The sequence below is a fragment of the Poecilia mexicana genome, unplaced genomic scaffold (assembly GCF_051168715.1).
Source record: "Poecilia mexicana isolate PSO_F unplaced genomic scaffold, ASM5116871v1 scaffold_6, whole genome shotgun sequence".
Lineage (NCBI taxonomy): Eukaryota > Metazoa > Chordata > Actinopteri > Cyprinodontiformes > Poeciliidae > Poecilia > Poecilia mexicana.
This window is the reverse complement of record NW_028263375.1, coordinates 1,652,441-1,678,449: the sequence shown is the minus strand read 5'-3', so window position 1 is coordinate 1,678,449 and position 26,009 is coordinate 1,652,441. Positions and strand designations below refer to the sequence as shown.

The 26,009-nt window shown below is 39.3% G+C and overlaps 2 protein-coding genes across 4 annotated transcripts; one reads left to right on the top strand and one right to left on the bottom strand.

Annotated features, from left to right (window-relative positions):
• Window positions 1-21,317, top strand: zdhhc3a (zinc finger DHHC-type palmitoyltransferase 3a). 3 transcript variants are annotated; one of them, XM_014986696.2, is made up of 7 exons: window positions 1-90; window positions 2,173-2,605; window positions 2,712-2,836; window positions 4,925-5,021; window positions 5,249-5,330; window positions 6,334-6,464; window positions 19,603-21,317. In XM_014986696.2, the coding sequence occupies exons 2-7, from the start codon at window positions 2,246-2,248 to the stop codon at window positions 19,816-19,818; spliced, it is 1,011 nt and encodes a 336-aa protein (XP_014842182.1). In that variant the 5' UTR covers window positions 1-90; window positions 2,173-2,245; the 3' UTR covers window positions 19,819-21,317. The 3 variants fall into 3 exon arrangements, with proteins under 3 accessions (XP_014842182.1, XP_014842189.1, XP_087862171.1); XM_014986703.2 differs by lacking the exon at window positions 19,603-21,317 and adding an exon at window positions 12,158-17,734; XM_088006045.1 differs by having other exon boundaries at window positions 58-170.
• Window positions 21,318-21,445: 128 nt separating this feature from the next.
• LOC106917605 (transmembrane protein 42-like) lies at window positions 21,446-25,807 on the bottom strand. Its single transcript, XM_014986717.2, has 3 exons — window positions 25,599-25,807; window positions 24,607-24,753; window positions 21,446-24,521 (listed from the first exon to the last, which is right to left on the bottom strand). The coding sequence occupies exons 1-3, from the start codon at window positions 25,758-25,760 to the stop codon at window positions 24,378-24,380; spliced, it is 453 nt and encodes a 150-aa protein (XP_014842203.1). The 5' UTR covers window positions 25,761-25,807; the 3' UTR covers window positions 21,446-24,377.
• Window positions 25,808-26,009: the final 202 nt, after the last annotated feature.

Below are 26,009 nucleotides of genomic sequence, written 5' to 3'. Positions count from 1 at the left end.
AGAAGATGAGGCAGACGGTGAAGGAGGGGAGGGGGCCACCACAGCAGCAGGAGCAGGGGAGGAAGCGAGTGGAGGATGCTTATCTTCAAGGTGAGCTAATGTGAAGTACAGGAAGGCTTACTGTTCCGTAAAGACAACAATACCGCTTCTGGGTGTCTTCCGCGTTAGAGGTAAAAGAAAGGAGACTGTATCAGAAATAAACACTAATACGGACATTTAAATGGTCCCTTTTTAGCTGATTGGATAGCATTAGCTAGATGGAATGAGGTGACTTTCGGCTCGGTTTGGACTCTTGAAATGCAACAAAGTCCATGTTAAACTTGCTTTAAGTCAGCGTTTACTGTACGTGCCAATGTTGACATGACCAGTAATTACATTTTCATTCTTATCTGAAGTTGACTGTGTTAGCTTGTATATAGCACCAACAGAGACACATTGGCGCATGTCGAAAGCTGGGAATCAATGACCCACTTTACTTCCTGTAACAGGAGGGAAAAAATTCATATTGCGCTACCAGTAACATCTTCTGCTCGTTTGTTTACCGCTTGTACTAGAAAATCCAGTATATCGGCGTTGTCTGTTTCAGCTTCAGATGATGCTTTTCCCGATTTTAATACTAGAGAACTGAGTTATGGACAGGAACATGCATCAGAAATATGAATATTTCAAGTAAAAGCTTTGATTCAAAGCAACGTCCATGCATGTTCTCTGAGAAGGAGCTGCAAACCAAATGATTCTATCTAAAACAGCATTAAAATCGAAAATGACGCCAATATTTTGTGGGTAGGTGGTCAACGGTTTGAAATGAAATGAAATTTTATTCGAACATGATACAAATATAAAAATAAAATAGTGCACAGTAACAAGAAGTGCATAAGAAAGAAGAGAAAATACAGATTTTTTTGTTTCAGTTAACATATCATGCTCAAAATGGGGTAGGAAGAAGTGAGAACTTATAAACTCCTACCCCCTAAACACTTGAAACTTTAGAGTCCTACTGTCATTAAAAAAATCAAAATCAAAGTGGCAGTCAGAAGTAACAGTTACTAATATTTACCTATACATTTTCCCATTTTATGCTGGTTTGTCTTTCTAAACCCTTACACCAAGTTATCTGCAATACACACCTTATTGCTTTCTGTCACCCATATGTGTATCTATTGAAAATTACCTCTTTGTACTTTCTTTTGAATTGTGTTAAACTATTGACGGTTGAGAAATGCTGGATCATTTCTGTTTATGGTGAAATCCTTGATGTTTTGCCATTATTGTGTAATCCAATATGGCTAGTGGGACTTATTAATCTTGATTTTTATTGATGGTCGACATGTTTTTTCAAACAAGAAAACTTCTGAAACAATATTCAGTTCATCACTGAAATAACATCAGATTTCTCCATATACATGTACAGTGAATCCAATCCAATCATGTAGACATCTTGAAAGTCTGCTATAGAGCTTGGCAATTTGGTAAAAATCCAATCATGATGAAATGTTTTGTATCAGTTGAGCACGATACAAAACAAACAACTGTTTGTGTCAATCTTTTGTCACTGTTTACTGGAGGAGATATAAAAAATATCAGGTTATTTTTTATTTTAAATATAGATTTTTTTTCTTTAAAAGATAAACATTACATTGAACTTTATGCAGCTGCTTTGGCTTAATAAAAGAAGTTAGCTTAACTTAAATTAAAATCTTCAGGGAAACATGGGGAAAAAAAAGAAACCAATAAGACGGACATTGTCTGTCTTTGGAAAGAAAATAAATCGCAGTTCTTTATATCCTCCAATCAAATTTCTGTGTGGTTCTTTTCCAGCCACGTGATTGGTTCAGCCCAGTGCAACTCTTGTCGTCATTGGCTCTTCATCTTTTAGGTCTATGTTGATCTTTATTGTACAGCTCTAGTTTATTACTAGTCTATTAATCGAGTTATTAAATATGAAGTCAAGTTCAGTTTTCTATTAAAATTACTAGGTGTGTCCTGATACAATTTTATCCACTTCTGATACAATACTGGTATCGTAGCTTTGAGAATTGGCCTATACTAATATTGACTCGATACAATATCAGCACAAATTGTACATATTTATATTCCTCATTGTGAATCTGTCTTTTATGTAATATTTTGCCCCTTGCTTCTTCCTGACCTCTGAGCCCTCTTGCCCCCCAGCATGTGATGACTGATGCCTGAAGGTTGAGAGGCTGCGGCAGCAGGACATGCGAGCATCCAGCTTCAATGAAGGATGAAGAGCCCGGTGCACAGATGCAGGGACGTGGAGCACGGCCGCGGGCAGGCTGGGGCCGGGACTGGGGACGGGGCCAGTGGAGGGTCCAACTGCCTACAACCTGAACAGCGCATTCCTATCTCCAAAGACGTCATCACTTCCTCCTCTTCCTCAGCCTTGTGGTTCATCAGGGACACCTGCGGCATCGTGTGCGCCATTATAACGTGGCTGCTGGTGTTTTACGCTGAGTTTGTGGTGCTGTTTGTCATGCTGGTGCCCTCCAAGAATCTCACTTACAGCATTGTGAATGGGACCTTGTTCAATACTTTGGCCTTTCTAGCCCTCGCCTCACACCTCAGGGCCATGTGCACTGACCCTGTATGTATGCTGAGATGGGTTTGTTTCTGTTACTGTTCAGACTTTTCTTTCTTCCTTCTGTAGTCCTGGGCCCTAAGATGTTTGTAAATGATTTGTTTTGTGCCAGGGGGCCGTGCCAAAAGGGAACGCCACTAAGGAATACATAGAAAGCCTTCAGTTGAAACCAGGGCAGGTGGTCTACAAATGTCCCAAGTGCTGCAGCATCAAGCCTGACCGAGCACACCACTGCAGGTGAGGGAACGGCTGCAGCTGTTCACTCAGGCTGTCCGTACAGCTTCACATGAGAAAATGATTTAGATTAATATAGATAGAAACCTTCAGCTTTTCCTAATTTTAATCGGTTGACTAGAATTATCTTTAGTACTTTGTGAAGAATTGAGTTCTACCCTTTAGGATCAAGATTTGCATCTTTTATATACGGGTGCACCAAACTTTAACATTCAACAAAGTTGAAAATAACTTCCATATGTCTATGTACAGCCACATTCAATACATTTGAATGTTAGTAGAGTTTCTGAAATAAATGAACATTTCAGAAAGTGAAACACATTTCATAGATTAACTCCAGTGACGGAGCTTAACTTTTATTGTTCGTGGCCCGAGGGAAACCAAGGCCACAGATGAGAACGACCATGAGTTTACACAATAAATAAAAAATGTAAATGATAAATAGAAGTTGTATATTTATAGAATATTTTTTTAAACATTTATCCATGGTGTTCTACTTCCCCTAATGAGATGAATTGCTGTGGCAGAAGCTTCAACAGGCCCTTCATGCTCAGATCCCTCTGGCTCAGTTGGAATAACTCTGCAATGAAGACGGGGTCAAAATTCCTGCCCAGCCAGTTTTTTCAGTCATGGCAGTTGTTGCTAAAGGAAAGACAGCCACTTATTAGGTTTAGGATGTAATTACTTTCACAGAGTTAGCTTGATTAGTATGGCTATCCTTTTATGAATAACAGCTTAAAAACTCTACTCTGAATTTACTCAGGTAATCTACTGTAAGTCTCATATTAAAATCCAAAGGAAGAAATCTGTAAGGAGGAAAAATACTGCTTTTACTGCATTGCATCATAAATTCCAGGTTATTTTAGACTTCAGACAATTTAAAATTGCACTATTTGTAAATAATATTTTTTTATTTAACATTTGTTAAAATTGTATGTGTTGTGACAGTATTGAATGAGATTGGTCATCTGTAGCATAATGGAGCTCCCTGTGGTCCTAATGGTATCTACAGAAACACCCAAAAACCAGTCAGAGCCAGCTTAGGAGCTTAGCGCTGTCAATCAAGCTCCTGCAAGGGAGGAGCTCATCTACAGCTCCCCCCTCACAACATAGCCTGTTATGAATGCTAAGGTTTGTTAGCATGGCCACCAGTGACGGTGGAAAAACAGTTTTATTGTAACGCTGAATTGTTTCTCTGCCTTTAGCACATTGAGCAGCGCATACACAAGGTTAATTGACAGTGCCAAGTCCCTCCTCCTGGCTCTGGTAGTTTCTGCAGCTGGCAGAGAAGAGGTGGAGGACATCAAATTTTTCTATTTTATAACAAAATATGATTTTTGTAAAAAAAAAAAAAAAAGTTAAATAAAAAACACTTTTTACTATTTTTCATATTTTTGTGAGTCAGTCTAGTTTAGTAACTATTTGAATGTATTGATATTTTATAATCTAAGTGAGTTATGCTTGAAGCTCGTTTACTGATGGATAAATATGCTCCCCATTTTTCTTCTTGAAATATGCAAATAACTAAAGCTTCTTATGTTGGTAGAAAGACAAATGACAGGCAGTTTACATACCAATTGTAGTTAACTAAACAAAGAAGCAGGTAGCTGCAGACTTGATGTAGGATGGGATTTGAGTCTCTTGTAGTCTGATTAAAGGCTGTTGGATATCTGCAGCACTGTTTGCTTCATGCTGCTGCTGTTTCAGGTAGAAAGTTGTGGTTGAAACTGTAGACTGGTTCACAGTTGTAAGGCTGAACCACTTCGAGAGTGGGAAGCAAAATACTCCAAACCACCCTGCTTTATATTTAGTCCCTCAGCTAACAGCTCACAAACAGCGGAGGAACACTTTGAGGCGTTCAGCCTCCTCAGTTTTATGCTCACGGTGTTGAAGTGTGTGTGTGTGTGTTTACATACACTGATGTATGTTATCTCTTAAAACCATTTTTTAGTTTGGTGTTTTACTTTCTGAGGAACAATAATACCTCAAGAGAACCTGATACATTTATCAAGATATCTTTTGTCCTGATAAATGTAACATAATCCATCGCTGCTTTATGAGCTGAATTCCTTCTCTCCGTCTGATTCCCAGTGTATGCAAACGATGCATACGGAAGATGGACCACCACTGTCCCTGGGTCAACAACTGTGTTGGGGAAAACAACCAAAAGTACTTTGTTCTTTTCACAGTAAGTTCACAGGAAAACTCTATTGTTGCATCTATTTGCTTTTTAAAAATGACATTGAAAAGCTGGAAATCTGGATGTTTGACATGAAAGCCTGTTAACTGCTTACTTCTGTAATGCTTCCATTTTAACTTGACACAGTTTCTCAGTGGTTGTCAGGAAGCTGGCTATTTTTTTTATAGTAAAATGTTTCACCACATGGTCTCACCACTGTTTCCTTTTGGAACTAGATGTACATTGCACTCATCTCTCTGCATTCTCTGGTCATGGTGGTCTTCCATTTCCTCTACTGCTTTGAAGATGATTGGACAAGTGAGTGGGTTTTTCTTCTTCTGTTGCACCTTGTCTCAGTGATCTAGATTCAAAAGCAAACCTGCATCTATGCTGCAAGAATCTCTTTATAATAGTTCTGCACATTTAAGCAATAAAATAAAATTATTGGGCTTAGATTAATGTCTGTGTTAGTGTGTTTACAAGAGATTTCAAATGTGCATACCCTTATTTAAAAAAGGGAGAAGTTGTTGTCATTCAAAAACTTAAAACATAATAATACCCAAACTTATTTTTTTCCAAAAACATTTTTTTTTATTTCCAATACAATTTAAATACACTATTACACTAGTGTAATAATGTAAATACACTACACTATTTCAATATAGTGATTGAAATAGTGGATTTATTACATGGTTACAAGATGTGATAAGATTTGTCTCAAACATGATGCTGCATGATTTGTGAGAAATAATTGGACGTTGATATAAAGTGATACAAACTGATATTTGTCTGTTTCCTACATTAGGTCTCTGTTGATAATTATGAGAAATAATAAATGTGATCAGATTCTGAAGATGGATAAAACATTTGGTTATCACAATCAGAATTCATTTTGTTATTGTGCAAGAAAGCACAATAACATGTAAAAACTAGCAACTCAAAGGTAAAAACAAAAGTAAACTGATCAAATTTCAGAAGTGTGTAGTTCAGTACCATGATCTAACTCTGCTAGAAGGTTGGTGACCTCTGACCTAAACTCTAAAGTAATTAAGAATGCTGACAAGATGATCAAAACAGGTCAATCAGTTTTTACCTGAATTATTTCTGTTAATACTTTGGTTTGCAGAACTGCCTAAATTAGAAATCTGTCTTTATATAAAGTAAAATGATCCGCCCTCAGTTGTGAACTCCTGATTGAAGTGTTAATGTTTTACTGCAGCAGTCAACAGGAAGTCATTGTATCTGTGAGGAGCCTTGAGCGTTTAGTGCTTCATCTAACCCTTGACTTGTCCTTTCACTTCCATGTCCCTCCATCACCCAGAGTGCAGCTCCTTCTCTCCTCCAGCAACAGTCATCCTCCTCATCCTCCTGTGCTTTGAGGGCCTCCTCTTCCTCATCTTTACCTCTGTGATGTTCGGCACCCAGGTCCACTCCATCTGTACCGATGAGACAGTAAGTTACCCGCTCTGTGGAGACTGACTTTCCTTTGCTCTTCTCTCATAACTTCCTGTGGTTTCCTTGTCCTCGGTGGACCTCCCCTCAGCTCTGCCTTACTTAGTCAGTTTTGACCTTCAAGTTCTGATATTCACCAAAAACAAGCTTACCAGGTTTGAAGAATAAGTTGTTTTTATTTTGATTTTGTGCAAATTTTTGTTCACCCGTTTTGAAACTACAGCAGTGCTTTGCCAGATGGACACTTTCATTTTCAGATAACACAGGGGAGCCCAGAGTCGGTCCTCGAGGACCAACGTTGGTAACAGCTCAAGGAACTGATTTAGTTCTTTATATAAATAAAGCTGCATGGGTTTCACAGCTTGATGCTGTGCTGTTTTCTCTGCAGGTTGCTGGTTAGTTCCGTAATTATCACAATAAAGAATAAACGGATGTCTATGCTGCTACAACAATCTGCTGTTCCCTCATACCTTTTCAGTCAAGTTGGAAAGCTTGTCACAATAATCCATAAATCAATTAATAGCATAATAAATTAAAAGGAGCTCAATAACTTCCATTCTGATTGATTAATACTTTCTGAATGGAAACTTTGTTTACAAACTCCCCCATGATCCGGTTCATTTATGATTTAAGTTGTGTGTGGTTTGTATTTCTATTTTATTTATTTTGTTTGCTTTGTTTGTCTTTTTAGGAATTTAAAATACGAGTCCATTAAAAGTGCCAACTTTGCATGATTTTGTAAATTATGATAATTTAATGCAAGGTTGGCATTTTTAATGGACTTTTAATGCAACTTTTAGAGCAACTTTGCATTAAAAGTGTCATTATTTACCGAATGACACTTCATGACAACAGTCATAAACATTCATAAAGACTTCTTTATGTTTATGACAGATGTTATGTCATGTAGGGCTGTTGTAAACGAATATTTTAGTAATCGAGTAATCTATCGATTATTCTTACGATTAATCGAGTAATCGGATAAAAAAAATTACAAAATGAAATATTGGTAAATCTGGCATAATACCGGTGTTACTATCAGATATCAATATCAGTCCAATTTTTCATATTTGAGCATCCCTAACAGTTGCTTTTTTTGTAGTTTAGAAAACTAACCTGTAACAATAATAGCTCACTTTCTAAGTTAACCAGAAGAAAAGTTATAGAAAAATCTGAAATTATATTGAATTTAATAACAAAGAGGCAGGCTAACAAATATGCTTATAAAAAATGTCTACAATCCAGCTTTTAGTTTATATATTCATCTTCAGTGAGTTTAATAGATTAATTAAACTCACCTTGCCACCTAACCTGTCACGCTTTGGGTTTGAAAATACGGGAAATGCCGCCTGGAGTGGGAGGAGAGGGCGAATGAACGAACGTAAGATGGGGTGGAGGGGAGGAAATAGACCAGCGGACTGACGAACCGTTAGACCGGGGGACGAACACGGGGGGAAGCAATACGGGATATTTACGACACCTTCACTGGTCACACTCAGAAACTCATCTACCAGCCATGTACGATGCGCTCCGCCACCCGTTTCTTCAGACCGGGATATGAAATTTATTGTGCGGTTTGTCGGTAAAACTACATTTACACGGTAAGCATCAGCTACTCAGCCGCCCGCCCTGTTCAGTCTATCCGCTCACCTCAGCGCTCTTCCCGCCGTTCGCTTTCAACCAGCAGCCCCGGAGGAGAAAGGCTGCCGTACTCCAGGCATTCCCCAGTCATTTTAAGGATGCTTATTGGTTCCCCAAAAACGATAAAAAGTCGGGCATTATCATCAATCAATTAAATCCCCACGGGCCAATCTTGAAGATTGGACTTTATGCCGCTGAGACTTAGCTTTTGTCAACAACTCAGAGGCGGAAGTGAGAGCTCCGCGCAACGCAAATGAAGTCCCGGCCGGAACACGGTGCGCTAACTAATAAAACATAAATTAACGAAGCTTCGAGGCAGGTAAATTTTCCTCGAGGAATTTTAGTAATCGAGGTACTCGAATCATTCGAGGAATCGTTTCAGCCCTAATGTCATGTCAGTCTTATGCACACCCCTTCAAATAAAGTGTTACCTTTTTTTTTTTTGTAATTATTATTTTCCTAAAAACATAAACAAGAAAGGCTTAGCCTGGCGGTGGCACAAGTAAAGCATGGTGGGCCGTCAGGTCTATAATACACTGGGGAAACCCTGGTGTTGTCACGACAGGCCTACAAGTTTGTATGTCTAGTATTTTGGCAAAAGGATATTTGCACATTTTCACTTTTTGAAACACATTTTCGAGTCATCCATCTTCTTCCGCTTATCCGGGGTCGTGTTGTGGGGATAGCAGCCTAAGAAGTGAGGCCCAGACTTTCCTCTCAGCCACTTGTTCCAGCTCCTCCAAGGGAATCCCAAGGCGTTCCCAGGCCAGTCGAGGAACATCGTCCCTCCAGTGTGTCCTGGTCTTCCTCTGGGCATCCTCCCGGTGGGTTGTGCTTGGAACACCTCACCAGGGAGGCATCCAGGAGGTATTCTACCCAGATGCCCATGCCACCTCAACTGGCTCCTCTTGACGTGAAGGAGCAGCGGCTCTACTCTGAGACCCTCCTGGATGACCGAGCTTCTCAATTGGGTGTCTTGGAGAGCCCAGACACCCTATGGAGAAAACTCATTTTGGCCGCTTGTATCCCTGACCTCATTCCTTTGGTCATGACCCAAAGCTCATGACCGTAGATGATGGTAGGAACGTAGATCGATCGGTAAATTGAGTGAACTCATTCGTGAACAAGATCCCGAGATACTTGAACTCCTCCACTTGGGGCAGGACATCCCCCCCGACCCAGGGAAGGCACTCTGACCTTTTTTGGCTCAAGACTATGGCCTCGGATTTGGACGCACTGATCCTCATCCCGGCCGCTTCACACTCAGCTGCTAACCGTTCCAGTGAGAGCTGCAGATCACAACCTGATGAAGCCAGAAGGACCACATCATCCTTCAGAAAGCAGAGATACGAACCTAAGGCCACCAAAACGGATCCCCTCAACACCTCGGCTGCACCTAGAAATTCTGTCCATGAAAGTAATCAACAGAATCAGTAACGAAGGGCAGTTTTGGCAGAGTCCAACTCTCTCTAGAAACGAGCCCGACTTACTGCTGTCAATGCAGACCAGACTCTGACACCGGTCATACAGGGACCAACCATCCCATATCAAAGGGCCCAGTATCCCATACGCCCAGAGAACCCCCTACAGGGCTCTCCGAGGGACATGGTCAAACGCCTTCTCCAAGTCCACAAAACACATGTAGAAACCCTGCAGGACCCTGCTGAGGGTGTAGAGCTGGTCCAGTGTTCCACGACCAGGGCGAAAACCACACTGCTCTTCCTGATTCCACGGTTCGACTATCAGACGGACCCTCCTCTCCAGGACCCCTGAATAAACTTTGCCAGGGAGGCTTAACACATTTTCTCATGTTATAATCAAAAACATGAATTTACATTAAACCAATCATTTCAGTATCTCCATCTACCTGTTTATTCTTCATTAATTAATAAAAATCAAGCAAAGTCTCCAGTCAGTTTTACATTGGTCACTTTTAATGTGTTTCTCTTGATTGAAGCAAATAAAAAAACTCTCACTGCTGGTCTAGTTTAGATGCCAAAGCACTAAGACTTTTTTTTCAGATTTTTTTTTAAATATATGATAGTTATTATGAATCACACATGGTGATTTAACAAACCATATTTAATGAAGGATAATATAATTTTACAAGTCTGTTACAGATTTTCAAACAGGGCTGATTCAAGTTTCTTGAGGCACCAAAGGGCAACAAAATATCTGTTTACTGAGGTTGATTGTCTGTAGTTTGAGGCTGTTGTGTATCTTGGTCAAGAGGCTGGATTAATTTTAGATGTAGAAGAAAATAAAGACACAATAGAATTCACCCTTCTGTCACCATGTAGTTTGATTGAAAGAAGTGTTTGATTCAACACGACAAAAAATGATACTGTTCGATTGAGATAATTATCTTAATAAAACAACAACCTTTCAAAAGCACGACTTGTCTTGCTCTCCTGCATTGGCTGCTTTGCAAACATCAGCCAATAGCATCAAGTATTATTGCACCAGGATTGTTCAGCTTCCCAGCTGCATTTTCTTTTGAATGCATTAGATGTTCTGTATGAATAAATCTATGATTAGACACATTCTCCACATAAAAATCTTTTGGCAGGTATTGATCACTGCAGACTATAAAACCTGCCAGAAGAACAGCAGGTATACTGACCCAGCTGCCTACAAACTGGAACCCATCAGTTGTTAAAGTCTGTCTGATTCTCACACTCCTCCATTTTATTTCCCACCTTTTCATCTCATCAGACACAGATCATTGATCGGCTTCATGACCTTTTTCCTGTTACTCTAGGTAATCACATTGTGCTACTGGAGGTAGACGTATATTGAAGCTATGTCTTTGTGTTCGTATTTTATTGTTGTGTGGATCTTTTAGATAAATCTCAGCTGAAGAGCTAATGGGACAAACTGACCTTTCCAAATTTCTTCTTGTGCTTTCAACTTCTTTTTGTCTGCAACTCCGAATATAAATAAATGTGAGCATGTCAATGAGCTAGCATAGCTCAGAGTACAGCACGACACAAGCAGCTACATTATCCTCACTGCTCCTGCTGTAGTTTTTGGCAGCTCTCATGCAGAAGAAACGTGTTGCTTTCATGAAAAAAACAATTTCAAAGAGTGCAAGTATTTAAAGCTCTTTTTGTGCTCTGTACATGAGAGATGGATGTACTGAGACTATTCAAAACAATGACAGTGACTTTCCACAACTTTGCCCAGTCGGGGTTTAAGCCATAACAGTGAAGTTGCTTTTATGTTTTCTTCCGACATCTGTCTCTGTTTCCTTTCTATCTTTATTTTTTTTTGTTCCGTTTCTATTAAACTTATAGCTTAATGGAGGATCTTTAGCCTAGCATTGCTTCAGCTGTTCTCGTTATCTTTTCAGTTTTAATGTAGTTGATTTTGACAATATTTCCACCTGCTGGAGTATAATCAGGGGTGGAAGTTAAAATGTTCTTGCTTCATGGCGGCAGGTGGAGAAACGCTTTTAGTAGATGCTCAGAAATTTTACAACCTACAATAATCTTAAAAACCATCAAGTTTTAATGTGTTCATTGAAAAATCTTATTTATTCTAACTATACTGTGAAGTAATTATAACAAGCAGCCTACAGGGAAGCCAGTGGCAATAATCAGCTAATTTCATTTAAAAAATTAAAATGAACTTAATCATATTTATTTTGATGTTTGTCAAAGGGCAATTTTCTTAGATACGACATCATTAAAGTTTTTATGGTTTCAGTTGAGTGTGGTTTTTTTTATCTGTTTATTGTTTTTGGTTGTTTATTTATATTGAATATTTAATATATCTTCCAGTTCCAGTGTTAAGTGTTCTGTACACAATGAAAGTTTATTAATCTTTGAGAGGGCAAACTTGTATCATTATGCAGTTATCAATATTACCATTAAATAGTCTCAAAACAACAATACAATCACTTATCACAATAATTACTGGGACAATTTATCATCCAGCAAAGATTTGTGTTAAATATGTTCTATTATTTCCAAATTCCTAATCATTTTTTCGCAGATAATTTTACCAGACGAAAACATGCAAACTCAAATTTGGTTGTCTCTCGTTTTCAGGGCATAGAGCAGTTGAAAAAGGAAGAGCGAAGATGGGCTAAAAAAACTAAGTGGATGAACATGAGGGCGGTTTTTGGACACCATTTCTCTTTATTGTGGTTAAGCCCCTTCTCCACCCCTGACCACGGCAAGGCTGAGACCTACCAGTATGTGGTGTGAGGGAGCTCAGGACAGGGAATGAGGCCTGGGAAAGCTGGCCTGTTTGCTCCCACTTACAGTGTACGTCCCACACAAGCCATGGACAGCTTGTCATGTGCTCTTTGTGCTGCCAACTAAGTGAGCAATGTCTTATATTTTTTTTTGTTTGCCTTTACAAGTTGAGTTGCAGAGAAAAAGAAACACTGTCTGTCTTTTTGCGAACACTGTGATAAATCAGTTTGGGTTTTGTTTTTTCTGGTCTTTTCTCTTATTAGAAGCTGTCTGTTCTTGCTTGGTGCATAATCTTCCTGTGTTTTGTTCAAGGATACGTTCAGCCAAATTACAAAAGAAAAAGGGATATAATGGGAAATGACGTCACTTCATCCTGCAGGTACAGGGCTGTTTTTGTAGGTTAGTTGACTAAAATGGTGAAAAATCAAAATGAAATCAGTTGATTAGATTATTAGAGTAGCCACTGGTTTAGTCCAGATACACCTACTGAGATATATCCAGTATACATGATGCTTTTCGAAAGATTTCATGCCCCTTGATTTCTTCCCATTGAACAATCTGTAAAACTGTAAGAAACGTATCCCAAAAGTCTTGCAGCTGGAACTGCAGTTCAAATTGATTCTACAAAGTTTTGGGTCATGAGAGTTGAATAAATCATTCTCTGCACTACTGTGGAGAAGAGATGCAGCGATAAATCGGTGCTGATTTCCTTCATGTTGGGTGATGGGTGACTGAAGGTCTGAAAATCAGCAGGTGCAGCAGGTCACCTCTGCACACGAGTGATTAACAGTCACCTCACTTTTGCTGACTTGGTTTATTTTCCTGCCTGATGGTCTGTTAGACTCAGTTTGACTGGGGACCAAAATTGCAACATTTGTTATTTTCAGCTGATGTAGTTTTCTTTCACACTACAGTGTGTCAAACGAACCAAACCCTTTGAAAGACCTGTTCCCCTCCTTGCCTGTAGAGAGGCGCTGTACCAAGAAACGACATGAAGGGAAACGACATGAAAACCTCTGAAGATATTGAGAGGAGCTTCTTTCTTCATAAAACCAAAATCAGAGTTTAGTTGTTGTAGGATTTTTCTTTTGGTGTTGGTAAAATACCACAAAAGCCGTTATTCCAGCTAGCATTAGACTCACTTCTCTATTTTGGTTGTATTTACCCAGAATGCCCTGCGTTATAGTCTGCTTCCTGCTTTTGGAGTGGGCTTGGTGTTCACATATACATTGAGCCGCATCAGTTCACTTCAGCTCAACAACTCTAGGTTTGTAGGCGGAACAGAGGTTTTTTTTTTTTTGTTTTAAGTTTGCATCAGAAATCTGATTGGTCATTCACACATCTAACAGACAAACTGAGATTAATGAGGACTGAACAGGGCTGGTATGAATGCATACTTAACATTTTTTGTCACTATATTTATATATAGTATATCTATATATTTTTGGACTTTCTAGACTAAAGAATTTGTATTAAGTCAAAATCTAAATCGGCAGGTCAGGCTTTTAAATGATGGGTGATCTGTCAGAAGACTACAATCGGTGGACTCCTATTATGCACTAGTTTGTGCCAATCTCTCACCTACAATCCTATGTAAAAACATTGTGACTGAATTGTGATGGAAGGTGAACGAGTTCAAGGTGTGAGGCACGTTAGGGGTTTATCTGTAGGTGTACAAGCTGCTACACAGCCTCTAATCATCTAAAATATTTGTCTTCTGCTACACTCCTAAGATGAGCTGAAATGGAAATTTAGTGGTAAATATATTCTGTAATTTAGCTGAACGATCTTTGTTTTTTTGTTTTTTTTTTGGACTGGCAAAATTCCGTTTCCTAATTGAAGTGATTCCTTTTTGAAACCAGATCCATGAGCTTTTAATTGCTGCCAAAAGCTGCACATCAGCAGCTCCTTTATTGCTGTTTCAAGTTGGGTTGAACTATTTTTATTTATTTATCTTTATTGTTTTGTATGAAGGGCAGATTCTAAGAATCAGAGAAACAAAAGCTGTTTAGTTTACCTCTGATCAGCCTCCATCTTTGCCGCTTTGCTTCGCTTCTTTTTGCCTTCAGTCTTTCACAGAGTTCTCAGGTGTCTCGGCGTCACGTTTGTTTTTTTGTATTTTGGAAGTGCAACAAGTGGTGAAAACATACTGAAGCTAAGTGCAGCACTGATGCAACACGCTTTCAAAAAAAGCCAATAAATTATAACAACTGTTAAAAATGTTTCAGGAAAGGGAAAACCAGTGGGACACAGATTCAGATGTTGCCACTTGTTGCAGCTCAAGCATTTTCTCTGAAAACTCAGACCTGAAGGTGACTTCCTGTTCGGACACTCGGTCAATAATAATTTATGTTTTTATACCTCCTTTTTTTTTTTTACTATTTGTGGTTTGAGTTAGAGGTAGGCGATAGACTTAAAATCTTATCACAATATTTCATGGTGCTATTGTGATAATGATACAAGTGCTAAACTATTATTACTTTACAATCTGTTTTAGGAAGCTGAATGGCTGCATGACAGCAATCACAGCCCCACTAACACAAATACTGCTTTACAAAAAAGGCCTGTTCCTGATGGCAGTTTCTTAAAGAAGTATGATTTCTATCCGTAGACTACACAGTCACTGCGTTTGACCATATTTTAATATTTATCGATGATCTCATGGAACAAACAGTGGAAAAATGGTAACACTTTTTCTTTCTTTTTTTAGTTTTCAAGAGTCATTATTGTAATTGTTACCATAAATCAAAATTCTTCAAAGAAAATTTTCTCGAAATATAAAAGATGTGATAAATGCCCAGCCCTAACTTAAGCTCTTTGAATTTTATAAAATTGTGATAAAAAAAACTCCATTGGATACTCAATGTAAACATTACTCAGTGTCTTACGGTTCTAAAATATTTGAAAGGTACTGCTGTAAACATTTATTTTCTCATGTTGTGGAACAGGCATGGGCCGGGCTGGTTCCTGTAGAGTAAAGTCTTTGTAATGAGACATAGGAGGATGTGCTAGAGTGACTGCAGTATTCTTCGGCTCGTTGAAACACACAGTAACTCACACACACGCCCTTCTCCCACCTCTGGCTGCTTACTACACCACAGCTGGCTGAAATAATGGATATGTAAATGTTAGTGGATGCCTTTTCATCTATTACTAAAACACAAGGTGAAATCTGAACTTGAAAAGTCGACTTCTGAAAACTCAACTTGCTCCTTTCACTTAAAAAAAAAAAAAAATCCCAAGAGAGCAAATTTTGCATCCGCATCAGTATTTGTTTTTTTCCACCACTTTGCATGGTATTTTATCAACTTGAGGGATACAGAGTCTGCTATGAGACTCCGGAGCCTCTGTAGTAACTAGACCATCCATGAAAACGTTTGGTGCTGTGGTTCTGTTTTGTTCTACACATCTGTGTAGTAATGTCTAAAGAGCAATAGATGTCATTACTTTAATATAATTTGAGGTTGTTTTTGTTTTGTTCTTTTTTTGCTATAAATTATGTAAATACTGTGGTGGCGCAACCATGACAACCCAGGAGCTAGATCTGATTACATCATTTTTTCATTTCCAAATGAAATCAACAACCAGTAAACCCAAAAACACGTTTGTTTGTTTTTTTTTTAATAATACCCTGTAGGTATTTAAAGTTTAAGTAACTATATTATTTAATTGTGCGGGGTGTATTGTAGCCCCCTAGTCCGCCACAATACAATGAAACTGCTGCATTTTTGCTCATGGTTGTGACCCGTGCAGGCCCATGCCTCTTCTGGATTGTTTAACTCTGAAACTTCAGGGACAGAAAACTTGTGTTTGATTTTTCTTGATGCCAGCATTTATTTCCTGATAAGCTTTGGTATGGAGAACTGGCTCACTGGTGTCTTATTGTGTATTTGACATAACTGTAATATTTCATGCTGCACCAGTGTGGAATATTCTTCCCTTAACACACACACACAACCTTTGTCTGTCTGTAAATGTGCATTTTATCCTCAGCCAAAGAGTGTGTGTTTCCCAACACCAGCTGGATTTGGTCAGATCTTTCAGTTACCACTGCTGTAAACCCTGACTTGTGCTTCAGCAGTGAGATGTTTGTTGAAACACTGGCTGTATGAAAACAGAGTAGATTCTGTTAGTTGTATTGAAGAAGGGATTATCCTCTAACCTTCATTCCCTGTTTGTTCATGAGCGTTTGTCACTCTGCTGTAAAAACGTGCCAAAATCAGCACAAAGCCCCACAACGTTCTGCTGATTCGGTGCTCTTTGATGTGAAAACCCTCTGAAGGAGCGCTGGCTCGTCTTTAAAAGCTTAAGCTGCTGGAAGAGGAGCGGAATCCGGCATGGATCGGAGTTGGGCCGGAATACCTGGCATGGCATCCTGCACCATTCTGGACTGCGTTAAAGCATTTAGGAAAGTCTAAACCTTCACCATTCATACTTACACATGCTTAAAAATGACAAAGCTGCACTTTGTTTTTATTGTTTTCATATTCTCTATGAAGCTGCGTTTCCATTGCAAATGTGCGCAAAACTGTTCATATTCTGATAATGTCGAGGGGGGGGAAGAATCGCAAATGCGGTCTTCCCTTTAAATAAAAATTTTTATTAAAATCACACGTGACAAGTCATTAAAAATCATGGCAGCGACGGATATAAACAAGTTACATGAGATACATTCATAATTCAGTCATGATGGCGCAAGAACTCATCTGTAAGCCATCAGAGGAGACGTCACGTCTCATTCAGGCATTGGAGCAACGAGCAGCTATCTATGTGGCGTTTTGGAGAAACTTTACAGAGGATCTACAGATTCAGAATGTTGGAATGACAACTTCTTATGAACTGTGAGAGCTCTGGTGGAGCCAGCTGCATATTGTCTTAAAAGAACACAAAAAAACAAAAGAAACCATCGTCCTCCAACCACTTTCTGTTGTCTTTGTCGTTTTCGCAAGTAGTAACATCTGGCTGCTGATCACATGACTCGTGTGATCCCATAAGAAGTGTTTCCATTACAGTTTTGTAAAATGGATCTATTTTGTTAAGGCTGAAAAATCACCTCATCCTAGCGCTAAAACCTTTTAGTGAAAGCGTGTTTTTTTTGTTGTTTTTTTTTATTATTTATTTTCATTCAGTAAATTTATTTCCGTAATGTCAATTTGCGCAGTTTTATGGAAACGCAGCTAGTGTTGTACCTGTTTGGTTCCTCTGAAGTGTTTATGCATGGCAGTTAGGTCGGACATGTTTGTGAAAACAGCTGGTGAAATGATTCGGATGGTAGGATTGATTTTTTTGTTGTTTTTTGGTTTATTGTTTTTTTTGTTTGTTTTGTTTTTTTGTTGTTTTTTTTTTTTACAAATTTTTAAAATGATTTTTAAATATTGCACACATTTCACCACTTGATGCAGAGAATAAATCCTTCTCCGTTGCAAAGCAGAATGTGTTTGGCTTTTTTGTGGGGGGGGGGTATGTTCCTGATGAACTAAGCTTTCCCTGAACTGTACGCTGTTCTTTGCTCACATGACCTCCTCCTCACACATGACCCCTGGTTTTCCTCCCATCCCTGTTTTTTTTTTTTTTTTCCCTCCTCATTCTTTGTCTTTTAATCTGCCTCTCTCCTATGCAGTGTCCTCTCCACACTCATGCATTCTGCTTTGGTTGATAACTCACTCTGCCCAAAGCTTTCTGAGGCAGACTTTAGAACCGTGACGGAGGTAAGCTGAGGAGGAGCTCGTCGCTGTAGTCGTCCCGTCGAGCTTAGCGCGCCTCTAGCATGCAGGTTTCAGTCATGGCAGGCCCAATGAGTCTCGGTTCCTCTTTGTTTTAAGTTCAACCAAACAAATGGGAATGAATGAGTGAGCTTAGTGAGGAAAATATTGCATGTCTCATTTTGATTATTTTTATTATTTGTGGAGTTTTTTTTCTTATTTGCAAGCTTTCTTGTTTTTTTCTTTTCTTTTTTTTGCCGTTTCATTTCTCATACAGAATGTGTTGTAGTCCACTGTTGGTAGAGGCGCTGCTGTTTCTACTGGCCATCAGTAAAACACCAGTTTACACACAAGGTTCCTATGTCGTCTGGAAATGCTTGGAATTACAGTTTTACAAGTTTTTATTAATGTGGGGGGGAAAAGTAGGGGAGGGGAGTTTATAATGTATTACTTTGATCAAAACTAACAACTTATCGCTCATCTCGACTGCCGGGTCATCCATTCTTTGACAGGAATGAGCTGATCCTGGGATAATTCATGGCTTCAGTGTGTATTCTAATGGTTTGGAAAATGGAAAGAAGCTATGGAAGCACATATTTTGTGGATCTGGACTTGGAAAATGCCAAACGCATATTTCATACATTTCCACTGAGTAGGAACATTATGATGGTGGTCACTAAATGTTCCCATTAAAGCTGCAGTATGTAACTTTTATAAACATTTTTCTTGCATATCTGTTAAAACATTAACACGAGACAATCTGAAAAAAATCCAGTTCATCTACGTTTGTAGTCCTACTGCCATATAGGACTACACCTCCAGTCAGAAACAACCAATCAGAGCCAGGAGGAGGGTCTTAGCGTTGTCAGTCATGCTCATGTACTCGCTACTCACCGTGCTAATGGCAGAGAAACAACTTAATGTTCCAGGAAAACGGTTTATCCACCATCATCGGTGGCTATGCTAACTTGCCTTAGCATTCACAACAGGCTCTGTGGGAGGAGCTGTAGCCCCTCCTCCTGGCTCTGATTGGTTGTTTTTCACTGAGCAGTGTATTTCTGGAGATGGCTGTCAGACCGTAAGGAGGAGCTTTATTTTTTGTCAGATTCTCATGCTGTCAGGACATGGTGACAGTTGAAACAAATATATAAAAAACATAAAAAGTTACATACTGCGTCTTTAAGAACTTCTTGTAGAATTATTATAGTGCAAAAAACACAAGTGGTGTTGATTTGGACAGAATGTTCCATTCTATTGGTCTAGGAAGGTTAAAAGCTTTCAGGAGACATTAAACAAAAAACTGTCCCATGACTTCATCTGGCATCATCCTGATCTGGTTAAAAGGTCAGTGTAGAAATATTGCCAAGCGCTCAACTACATAACAAAGATATTGCAATCTTGTCAGATTTTCTGGCCAGTACAAACAGGAGAAATGATTTGCAGAACATTTTTGTCCTTTTTTTTTTCTTTCTTCTTTTAAAGACCTTGAATGCTCCAGCTGTGTCTGCACCGTCGTCAGTCGTGTAGCAGTAAGGTTTGTGTGTGTGTGTGAGATATGGTGCGTGCACATGCTCACTGTGGTGTCGTCCTCAGGGAATCGAGCGTCTGAAGGGGGAGACGGGGAGGTGGGGCAAAGTGCCCTGCTGGGAGGCCATGCAGACAGCGTTCGGGGGCCGGCCCTCCCCGTCCTGGTTCAGTCCCTTCACAGGCCTCAGCTGTCAGAATCGGCCTGTGGACCACGTCCCCATCCCACAGGGGGACATCATTGAGCAGGACGTCATAGAGATACCACTCACACCTACTTCATGACGACCAAGGCTTAGACAAGGGACTGCTGTTTTGTTTTTGGGTTTTTTTTTTTTATTGAAATACGATATTGTCTAAAATATGAACTTATTTTATGTGTTTTTGATTGAATGTGTTTTCCCTGTAATGGTGTTGGGAGGCTGTGCTACTAAAGCAGAAATATTTTTTTACTTAGGGGGATAAGGGCTTGTTTTCGAACAGAGTGGTGTACTTATGAGCAGTCACTATCCTACCCCTGCAATCTGAGATTCCAACATTATTAAGGATTTTTCTGGTGGTTGAGTCAGTCATAGGTAATCAGAACTTCACTACAAAAATACAGAATCTGGTTTGGTCTGCTTTCTAGTGCAAATATGTCAATAGACTTGAAATTTGATTTTTTTTAAAAACTTACAAGTAACTTTTCATCAATATTAATTAATTATTTACTTAAACAAGCTCATATCTTACTGAAGAAGTACTGGATCCATTGGCAGATTTTGTTTTTCACTTTTAACATCGGAAAAATATCTTATAAGTGAAATAATTTGCTGGTGGAACAGGGAAAACTGAGCGAGCGAAGCATCTGAGACATGAAGTTAATGTTGCAGAGCGAACAGAAATGATTTTTAACAGAGCGCACATAAACGGACAGCATGCCGGACTGTTGGCGACGCTTCACCAGAACAAATCTGCTCGATTAATCTGGAAACTGATTTCTTAGCTTGCTCAGACCAAAGAAATTGACCCAAATTACTACAAACCAAGTGTTTTCCTCAAGCATCAATCTTAAAGGAGTTGTAATCATACTGCTAAATAACAGCAGATCCCTGTAATCTACTGGTCTGTAAGTTATTTCTAAAATAAGACAAAAAAGCCACAGGCCTGAACAGTTTATCATGTGCCTTATTCTTAATTATGACTAATTAATCTGAGTGGATTCACTTTAGCATCTGATCTCTGTTCGTTGGAGTGTCTTCTGTTTATGAAATGTTGGAAACATACCTGGAACTGATTGGTTAGATGAAATAATGTTAACTGGTGAATGGGTGCTGGATACTATGGGACTATGCATAATGTTTACAGTCCTCTATTGTTTTGTGTGATTTTATTTTTAATGGATATATACAAATATTTATATTTTCTGTTCATAAAACTGCTTTTTATGACTTTAATAAAATGAATTATTACAAAAAAAACCTCAGCTGCTTCTTCAGACAAACTTGCATTTTGGAAAAAAAAATTTTAAGTATAAAACACGTTTGAACCTAAAAAAAAACGTTTCTGTCTGATCAATAGTTTATCTTTTTACTCAGTGCAAGGGTTAAGAACAGTCTGGTTATTTAATACCTACAGGTCGAAATGAGGGACATTTGTTGATCCTTTGTGATTTTGGCATGTCTTCCACAGTGCTATGCATAAACCCACCACAAGGTGGAGTGAAAACATGAACAAAGCAAGCATTGATAATTTTTGTAGAGCTTTCTCATACCTGAACAAAATAAACTAATACTTGAACTTTTTGTGAATTGTATTTTTTCAGTTTTCTTCCCAAAGTCTAGATTAAACCAGTTTCTAAAGCCAAGGATGAGGCAAACCTATTCCTACAGGAACAAGTTAAACTGTTAAGAAAAAATTCATCACAAGCTAATAATAGAACCAAAGTATGAATTTATTTTTATTCAAAATGATTTAATATTTACAAGTATTCACTGATTAGAGATATCAGCCACAACCTGACAAGTCCAAGTCAACAAGAAATATAATCTAATTTTACTGATCAGGACTTAAAGGGCTTTTACAAGTGACTGATTGATAACTTATCAGTCACCCAGCTCAAGCTCTATAACCTTGTTTCCACTGAGCTGTAGAACACGGATCGGAACGGTTCTGTACGACATTTTGCCTATTTCTACTGTAACAGTCAATGGAAACCACCAGCAACCCTCCCGACCCCACTAAGGGACAAGGGTGTAAAGAAATTGAATGAATGAATGAATGAACGAACGAACGAACGGACAGTCAATGGAAACAGAAAGTCCGATAGCCTTCCGTTCAGGTCTGTGGGTCTTCAGACAACGGTACGGAGCTAACTAGCATCATACAACACAGTCCATTGATTGGGGCACAGAAAGACATCAATCTTGTCTCACTAATCCATGAGACATACACTAGCATGTCTCATGCTCTAGCATGAGACATGCTAGAGCCTCTAGTCTAGACATCTCTAGACTAGAGACAATCCTTACATGTGAAGCTGATCTTATCAACCTCAGAAGGTCTAAAAATCAATCACTGTCCTCTTCTGATCTGCTATGAGATGTTTGACTGACAGACCCTCCCACCAGGTTATGTCTGCATGTTTGCAGTTAATATTCACTCCACTGTTACTCAGTGACTTTCTTGCTATATTTAACATTTCAGACAAAAAAAAAAAAAACTTGGTATCGACCAAAATCAAAATCAGCAGGTCAGGCTTTTAAAAGACCGGTAATTGGTGATCGTACAGAAAACTGCAGTGAACTCCAACTTACAACTTTTGAGTTAAAATAGAAGCACATCTACAGTTGTGGTCAAAAGTTTACATACACTTGTAAAAAAACATAATGTTATGGCTGTCTTGAGTTTTCAATAAGTTCTACAACTCTTATTTTTCTGTGATAGAGTGATCGGAACACATACATGTTTGTCACAAAAAACAGTCATAAAATTTGGTTCTTTCATAAATTTATTATGGGTCTGCTGAAAATGTCACCAAATCTGCTGGGTCAAAAATATAGATACAGCAACATTAGTATTTGGTTACATGTCCCTTGGCCATTTTCACGGCAACTAGGCGCTTTTGGTAGCCATCCACAAGCTCCTGGCAAGCTTCAGGTCGAATGTTTGACCACTCTTCTTGACAGAATTGGTGCAGTTCAGCTAAATGTGATGGTTTTCTTGCATGAACCTGTTTCTTTAGCACTGTCCACATGTTCTCAATGGGGTTTAAGTCAGGACTTTGGGAAGGCCATTCTAAAACCTTAATTCTAGCCTGGTTTAGCCATTCCTTTACCACTTTTGATGTGTGTTTTGGGTCATTGTCTTGTTGGAACACCCAACTGCGCCCAAGACCCAACCTTCGGGCTGATGGTTTTAAGTTTTCCTGCAGAATTTGGAGGTAATCCTCCTTCTTCATTATCCCATTTACTTTCTGCAAAGAACCAGTTCCACTGGCAGCAAAACATCCCCAGAGCATAATACTACCACCACCATGCTTGACAGTAGGCATGGTGTTCCTGGGATTAAAGGCCTCACCTTTTCTCCTCCAAACATATTGCTGGGTGTTGTGGCCAAACAGCTCAATTTTTGTTTCGTCTGACCAGAGAACTTTCCTCCAGAAGGTTTTATCTTTGTCCATGTGATCAGCAGCAAACTTCAGCCGAGTCTTAAGGTGCCTTTTCTGGAGCAAGGGCTTCTTTCTTGCACGGCAGCCTCTCAGTCCATGGCGATGTAAAACACGCTTGACTGTGGAGACTGACACCTGTGTTCCATCAGCTTCCAAATCCTTGCAGACCTGCTTCTTGGTGATTCTTGGTTGACTCTTGACCATCCTGACCAATCTCCTCTCGGCAGCATGTGATAGCTTGCGTTTTCTTCCTGATCGTGGCAGTGACACAACTGTTCCATGCACTTTATACTTGCGTATAATTGTCTGCACAGTTGCTCTTGGGACCTGTAGCTGCTTTGAAATGGCTCCAAGTGACCTCCCTGACTTGTTCAAGTCAATAATTCGCTTTTTCAGATCCACACTGAGTTCCTTTGACTTTCCCATTGTAGCTTTTGTAGCTGAGTCTAATCACTGGGTCAAATGAGCCCTATTTAAATGGGCTCATGAGAAGTCAACAGCTGTAGTCAATCAGAATCACTTACAAGAAGTGAAGAGGCCATGACATGAAGCTAATTTGATTGACACAACTCGCTACATCACCAAAATTGACAAATTTTGTTGCTGTATCTATATTTTTGACCCAGCAGATTTGGTGACATTTTCAGCAGACCCATAATAAATTTATGAAAGAACCAAATTTTATGACTGTTTTTTGTGACAAACATGTATGTGTTCCGATCACTCTATCACAGAAAAATAAGAGTTGTAGAACTTATTGAAAACTCAAGACAGCCATAACATTATGTTTTTTTACAAGTGTATGTAAACTTTTGACCACAACTGTAAGTCTCTTATGGCAAAACTACAAACATCTTTCTTGTGGGACAACATGAGAACATCAAAAGACATTAGGTGCATAGGTTTAACCTCACCTGTCTAGTGAGAGTCCAACTGGCAGTTTAAACGTTCCCTGAATACAGCAGGACTGTGCCGTACTGTACAGCTCAGTCCAAACAAGGGATAAGACATGACAGGCTTGCTTTTGGGGCCCACTGCAGTCACTAGTACCAGTCAGCCTCTTGGAAAACAAGTCTTCTAAAAACCACTGAAAACCAATTCTAGATGTTGAATGTTTGGTTTGCCTCGCTTTGTCCAACAATATGTGCAATTTAAAGTGCAGTGAGAAGTTCGACAAACGTCTCTCCCTGATTCATCACTTGTCCTTTTTCTCGGCCTCTTGTGGGGATGTGTGAGGAGTCCCACTGTGCAGCACCAGAAGTCCACACAGAGTGAGAGAGATGCCTGTCCACCAGAGGGTGCTGTGAGTCTCACCAAAGATGAGTCTCCCAATGACAGCCTGAACACACCAACAGGATGCAAAAAGAATGTGAAGGTTTTCCAAACAGAAACTTTGAGCCTATGAGCTTCTGGCTAACACTTACAGAGGAGATGAAGTTGGAGGCGGTGGTGGTGACTGTGACCCCTGCTGAAGAAGAGCCGTGACGGAGAGCTTTGGAGAACATCGTCCACATTAAAGTGTTACAACTGAGTAGCAGGACTCCACACAACAGCCGAAGGGGAACATGGAGCTGAGAACAGAGACACTGTTAGCTATGTATGTAGAGTCTTACTTAGAATCACAGGTCAAATTAATTAAAGACAGTTTTTTATATACGGTTTATTGTTTTTGAAACCTTTACACTGTAAAAATTGAGAAGTGGGTGATTTTACTGTAGTTGAGTTGTCTGAAACAAACTGGATATATTCCAATTTGAAAACTGCAGTACTTTGACTAAATTATTCCGAAATGAAGAGGGACTCTTAACAACATAACGCCAACAAAATGAAAATTTGAATTAACATTTATGTATTTAAAAAATATATTTTTAATACAGAAATATAAGTATGCTTTTTTTATATATAAAATGACTGCATCAATGCGAAATGGAATGGAGGGAATCCGCATGTGGGACTACTAAGGTGTTAAAGAAGTTGTCTCATCTTCCTCTGATACGCCATAAATTATCTGTGCTTTACCTGAAGGAAGCAGTTTTCTCTGTTGCTTGTACATCTTTTCCCATCCAGTTATTTTTTGTAATAATTGGATTGTGTGCTCTTAACAGCTTCCCCAGCAACATTTCCCTTCTTTGTAGATTGTCAGTGGTCGGTTGCCATAATGCTACGTTAACATCGAAATTTTCAGAAAATTTTAATTTTGCGTTTTCATACGCCATAAGTAAAAACGTTGAGATATTACTATAACTTTATTTTTTTGTATCGAATAACTGAAATAATATTCTAATTTCATTTGGATAAAACTGTAGATAAAATGTTTGACAAATGTAAAGATGTGTGCCGCAACTTCAACCTCGTCACACTGGAACAACCAGTTTTATTCAACTAAGGAACCCGGAAGGTTTAAAAAAGCTGTTACCCAGTCACACCGTGTGGCTCCGCCGGAACCCTGCGTCCAGCCGCCCAGGGCGGACTCACACATCTCTCTCAGGTAGTCTGCACCGAGGGTTAGCTTCGCAGACAGAGAACCAGCAGCGGCCAGAAAGCCCGCTGACAGCGCGTAAACAGAGCTGGAATCCATCTTTGAAATAAACCGACAGATGAATACGGCTTCGCGCGCTGGACAGTTTCACAATAAAAGCATGCCTACAGATTGTCTTTTTGAGACTGTGTATCACGGCGGAGCACTATGGAAAACCAAAGGTGCCACAAAATGTCACTTTTACCACGTGACTGGGCAAAATGTCACGCAAAAAACTGTCAATAGAGCTCTTCATGATACCCAGAAACATATGATATGAAACAGAGACCACACACACTCTTTGCAACT